Raw genomic sequence first — 6,000 nt, 5'->3', positions numbered from 1 at the left:
CTGACGTAAGGAGTTACGTACGTAAACATGGCGGCGCCCTGTCTGGGATAGTGTGTTGTGAAACAGACCTGGACGCTCTTGCTGTAATGTCAAACCCGTTTTATTAGCGGTTTTTTGGGGGTGTTGATTGCTTTTTATAGCAGCGAGTGGACGGCAGTAGGTCGTTTTAAATATGTGAAGAAGAAGAGAAGCCCGGAAGTGTTTTAGATAAAGTAGCAACGCGATTTTAGTTCAGAGGTTATAATAACATGTTTCCAGCTCCGGGGTCGAGTCTGACCCGCTGGGTGTCCGTGTCCGTCCGTGGACTGAGAGGTCTCGGCCTGTTCTCCAGCTCGGAGTCCTCCTCCAATTGGAGCAAAGTTGTGTCGGACGCGGAGAAGATCGTCGGGTATCCCACGTCGTTCATGAGTCTGCGTTGCCTGCTCAGCGATGAGCTCAGCAATGTGGCCATGCACGTCAGAAAGCTGGTGGGGACACAGCATCCCTTACTCAACACAGCCAGGTAAGGATCATTGCTGTCTGCAGGTGTTTATTACTGGTAATTATGGTGGATATTGGCTGCAGCTAGTCAACACAGAGTCCGGCTGTACAGTTTGCCACAATGTTAATATAAAAATGTTATGCTGTCCAGGAGAGAGTCACTTACAAACTCAACAAGGAAGGAAGCTACAAAGGGTTATTGTTAAAGAAGCTGGGTCTTCACCGAGTGTTGTATTCAAGTACTAACAGAAAGTTGAGTGGAAGGAAAAACTTACTCAAGGCATTGGAGAACTGCAGTCTTGTGGGAATTGAATTCAAGAGTTTGGAGAAAATTCACAAGGTGTGTTGTGGCTGGAGTACATGCTTCAAGAACAACCACACACAAACATATCAACAACATGGACTGTTGCAATTTCTTGTGTCAAACCAGAGATGTCAGAATCATCTTACCTAGAGTAAAGAGAAAAGGGATTAAATTGTGCTTAGTGATCCATAATCTTATTTTCAAATGGAGATACATTTTGTATTATTTTGGAAATCAAGGTAGTAGAATCTGTAGGAAGAGCCAAGAGGCAGAGAATCCAAGCCACTTCAGGTCCAGAGACAATTTGAGGAGCCTTTCATCCTCACGTCTTGGTCTGTCCTGTTTTATCCAACCCAAATGGGTTGCTGTTCTATGCAGAACAGCATAGATAATCTAGTTTTGTCTGAGGAAGATAAGACACATCAGAGTCAACAACTTAGATAAGACGAGGCTAAAAGACAGTCAATGGTCATCAAAGCAACTCAGTCTTCCTTTACCTCTTAAGTAATAATCAAATTTTCTGAGAATGTGAATTTTGGGTTTTCATTAGGCAGAGTTGTCAAAATGAAAAAAAAAAGACTTGAATAGATGTGAATACATCTATTCACAGGGGTTCTTGTTAGAAGAAGTACTTGGCCACTTTTTTTCTTTTCAATAATATCCTAGAATATGTCATGCCTGAATGAAGTTAGGTGGCTGGAAATTACAGAAAAAAACAGCGCTAGTGTAAAGAAAAGACCTTCACTGGAAATGTTTTGTGTGTAAAAATGAATTCTGCCTGCTTTGGTTGCAAATGAAACTAATAAATGATTAAATCCCTTTGTAATGTAGGCATGAAACACCATTTTTATTGGAAATATAAACATGTTGATGTTCATCTGGATGCTCAGTATGGTCAAAAATCCTGAGCTCTTGATGATGATAATGACAATATCTCACCTTGAAGGTTTTGTGATTGTCTATTTATCAGTTAGATTTCTTAGACTCTTTCTGATGTTTGCCTTTCTTTCAGTAAATAAAAATATTTAGTTGAGAAAATTGGTATTAATCACAAACATCTTGTTTTATTTTGCCAATGACATATTTTAAATGAAAAAATTGAAACCGTTGCCTCATTAGCCTTTTGCTCTCCAGTCTTTCTTTCATGTCAGTGTATCACATAATGCTGCTGTGGATGTCAAACTTCTTGACTTTACATCCACAGCAGAGTCTTGTCTATAGTCTTGTTTTTCCACAACAATTCAGCCTTGCATTGAGCGGTCATTTATCTAAATAACTGCCTTCAGTATTACAGTGCATTGTTTGACTGCATGTTTGTGTTTGTTATGTCATATAAGTCACTTCTACGGTTGCTCTTGACTCCACCTGCAGATCTATTGATAGTATCCCCTTTCACCTCTGTCTTTGTCAGGCTAAACAACAGTTCAACACAATCAATAGTTATTGTTTGTTTTCTCTCTGTAATGCCCACTGCTGTGTGAAAGCTGCAGTTTTATCTGACTTTAAAGCCGATTACAAATCGTTTGCTCTAATAAGTGCATTGGGGGCAGATGGTGCTGCTCTTATTTATCTAATTAACCTGACATATAGATATGGACAGATGGAGATATTCTATTATTATTTTGTATCGTTGTTTGAAATGTCTTTGTAAAAGTATGAAGTTACAGACAGAGTTCTCACAGATTCTGGAAAAGTACAAAATCTAGTTTTTTTTAGGTATGGATTAGAAAGAAAGAGAGCATGGAACGTTATTTATTTATTTATTTATTCCCTTTACTACTTGAGATATAAAAGCTGCATCCATCCATCCTAACCATTCCACCCTTCTTTGTGTCCATCTTTAGATGGTTGTGTGAATGAAGAGATGAAAGGATTGGTGATGGACAAATGGATAGATGCATGGAGAAAAATTGATGGACTGTTGTAAAATAAATATGGATGGATTGTTGCAAAATACAGAGATGATGATGTTCATATCATAGCAATTGATTGATCACGAAATGGACAGTTGGCTAGATTCATGGATGGATGAACAGATAGATGGCTGGATTTCTGAATGGGGATGGATGGATGGATGGATGGATGGATGGATGGAAGAACTGCTATGAGATGGATGGATGGATGGATGAATTGCTATGAAATGGATGGATGGATGGACGGATGGATGAACTGCTATGAAAAGGATGGATGGATGGACGGATGAACTGCTATGAAATGGATGGATGGATGGACGGATGAACTGCTATGAGAAGGATGGATGGATGGACGGATGAACTGCTATGAAATGGATGGATGGACGGATGAACTGCTATGAAAAGGATGGATGGATGGACGGATGAACTGCTATGAAATGGATGGATGGACGGACGGATGAACTGCTATGAAATGGATGGATGGATGGATGGACGGATGAACTGCTATGAAATGGATGGATGGACGGATGGATGGATGGATGGATGGATGGATGGTTGGATGGATGGATGGATGGACGGACGAACTGCTATGAAATGGATGGATGGATGGATGGATGGACGGATGAACTGCTATGAAATGGATGGATGGATGGACGGATGAACTGCTATAAAATGGATGGATGGATGGATGGATGGATGGATGGATGAATTGCTATGAAATGGATAGATGGATGGACGGATGGATGAACTGCTATGAAATGGATGGACGGATGAACTGCTATGAAATGGATGGATGGATGGATGGATTGCTATGAAATGGATGGATGGATGGATGGATGGATGGATGGACGGACGAACTGCTATGAAATGGATGGATGGACGGATGGATGGATGGACGGACGGATGAACTGCTATGAAATGGATGGATGGATGGACGGATGAACTGCTATGAAATGGATGGATGGATGGATGGACGGATGAACTGCTATTAAATGGATGGATGGATGGACGGATGAACTGCTATGAAATGGATGGATGGATTGCTATGAAATGGATGGATGGACGGATGGATGGATGGATGGATGGATGGATGAACTGCTATGAAATGGATGGATGGATGGATGGATGGATGGATGGATGGATGGATGGATGGATGGATGGATGGATGGATGAACTGCTATGAAATGGATGGATGGATGGACGGATGAACTGCTATGAAATGGATGGATGGACGGATGGATGGATGGATGGATGGATGAACTGCTATGAAATGGATGGATGGATGGATGGATGAACTGCTATGAAATGGATGGATGGATGGATGGATGAACTGCTATGAAATGGATGGATGGATGGACGGATGAACTGCTATGAAATGGATGGATGGATGGATGGATGGATGGATGGATGGATGAACTGCTATGAAATGGATGGATGGATGGACGGATGAACTGCTATTAAATGGATGGATGGATGGACGGATGAACTGCTATGAAATGGATGGATGGATGGATGGATGGATGAACTACTATGAAATGGATGGATGGATGGACGGATGAACTGCTATGAAATGGATGGATGGATGGACGGATGAACTGCTATTAAATGGATGGATGGATGGACGGATGAACTGCTATGAAATGGATGGATGGATGGACGGATGAACTGCTATGAAATGGATGGATGGATGGACGGATGAATTGCTATTAAATGGATGGATGGATGGACGGATGAACTGCTATGAAATGGATGGATGTTTGTTTGTGGTGAAGAGAAAGAAATTACTCAACCTTCCAGTCTGACTAACTTTACAGAGAGAACATTGGCGATGACATCAGTCTGGTGCTGATTTATAGACGGCATCTGAAAGCACATGCATTGGTAATTATGATTTATAAATCAACTTAGAAAAACAAGGAAAAAGACCTGGAAGACAGAGTCCTCAAACACAATCCTGTCACTTGGACGACAATGGAAAGAGGAACCCAAGGGTGTAATAACCTATACGCCTAAATCTGATATGACAATCCATTTGGGTGTTGTAGCAGCAGGGAAGGCTGCAGCAGACCTCTTGACAGTCTGACTCCTCACTGTCAGCTCGCGTTGGCTGGTTCGTATTTCCCTCTGTGTCTCGGCTTTAGATGCGCGGCGGATAAAAATATCCACAATAGCAGACAGGCAGACCCTCGTGGCGTTGGGTTTCGGTTTTTCCTTTCCTTTCATTCTCAAAAACTGCTGCTCAGCTAACTTTGCCCAAAGTGTGGAGTTACAGCGAGGGGACTGCAGCTCAGAGAGAAGAAACTTTACTTCCCTTAAGGACAGTCCTTGAGAGTTTAACTTGGACTGAAATTCACTTCCCCACAGGCTTATGCTTAGTTTTTTGTATCTTCATATTCACTTTATTAGTGAATCATCAGAATGTTCATATCATAGCAGCATCAAAATCCCACAAAAACAAGAGCAGAAATGTGAAAAACTCCAAAAAGAGTCAAAACATCTGCCTGTTTTTAGGTTGCCAAGGACTTCTTAGACTTACAAGAAGACTAAACATTTTTAGGGCCATTGTTTTTTTTAGAGTCCCTGAAAACTCAGATTGTTTTCTCAGTTTTCATCTAAAGCTGAAACAAATGCATAAATAATAAGCTTCACAATTGTAGGCAAATAAAAATAAAGGGTTTAATCCATACTTGTCCATTTCTACATAATGGTGCACCAACCTAAATTTTTAATTTTTTATATATATATATATATATTTTGCTTCGGCAAACAAGAAAGGATCTCAGAAATGACCTTAGGTAAAGCAATTGATGAAACAATCCAGGATCAATTGTAAGGCCAGTTCAAAACTGTTTGGACTCCATTACAGAGAGAAAAATTGATCACAACTGGAAAACAATGAGGATTTTAAACAAGTGGACAGAAAAATATAATCAATCTGGTCATCTCTGATCATAATTAAAATTAAATAAGGATGTTGTTTTTTAAGTTAGAATGTTTTTATTGTTTATTTAAAATATTCTTTAAATAACTCTTCCTTTAAATAAATAAATGGTTATTTGTCCCAATAATTTTGTACCATAATTAAAGATTAGAGATGAGAAGAAATCAGAAGTCATTTGGCCAACAGCCTTCGTAATTCAGAAAGCAAATCGAATCCTCTTTCTTTCATATGAATCTGGTAAGAAATATTGCTTTCAAGATCTAAAACTTGCTCAATATTTTTATCCAGAGGTTTACAATAAAAAGCTTTGTGCTTTTTTGGAAATGTGTGAATCAAATCCTGGAAACTGTGGGGTGAAAAGA

General features: G+C 39.9%; 1 protein-coding gene across 2 annotated transcripts in view; it reads left to right on the top strand.

Moving 5' to 3' along the window:
* pdss2 (prenyl (decaprenyl) diphosphate synthase, subunit 2) overlaps positions 1–6,000 on the top strand; it is a 34,063-nt gene continuing 28,063 nt past the window's right edge. Inside the window, exon 1 of one of the 2 annotated variants that reach the window (XM_028001033.1) lies at positions 1–502. In XM_028001033.1, coding sequence (XP_027856834.1) covers positions 249–502 — 254 coding nt within the window. In that variant the 5' untranslated portion in view covers positions 1–248. The remainder of the gene's footprint in view (positions 503–6,000) is intronic. The other variant, XM_028001032.1, reaches the window with a different exon arrangement.

The sequence above is a fragment of the Xiphophorus couchianus genome, chromosome 19, assembly GCF_001444195.1.
Source record: "Xiphophorus couchianus chromosome 19, X_couchianus-1.0, whole genome shotgun sequence".
Classification (NCBI taxonomy): domain Eukaryota; kingdom Metazoa; phylum Chordata; class Actinopteri; order Cyprinodontiformes; family Poeciliidae; genus Xiphophorus; species Xiphophorus couchianus.
The sequence above is the reverse complement of the archived record's forward strand: the minus strand, read 5'-3'. Positions and strand labels throughout refer to the sequence as shown.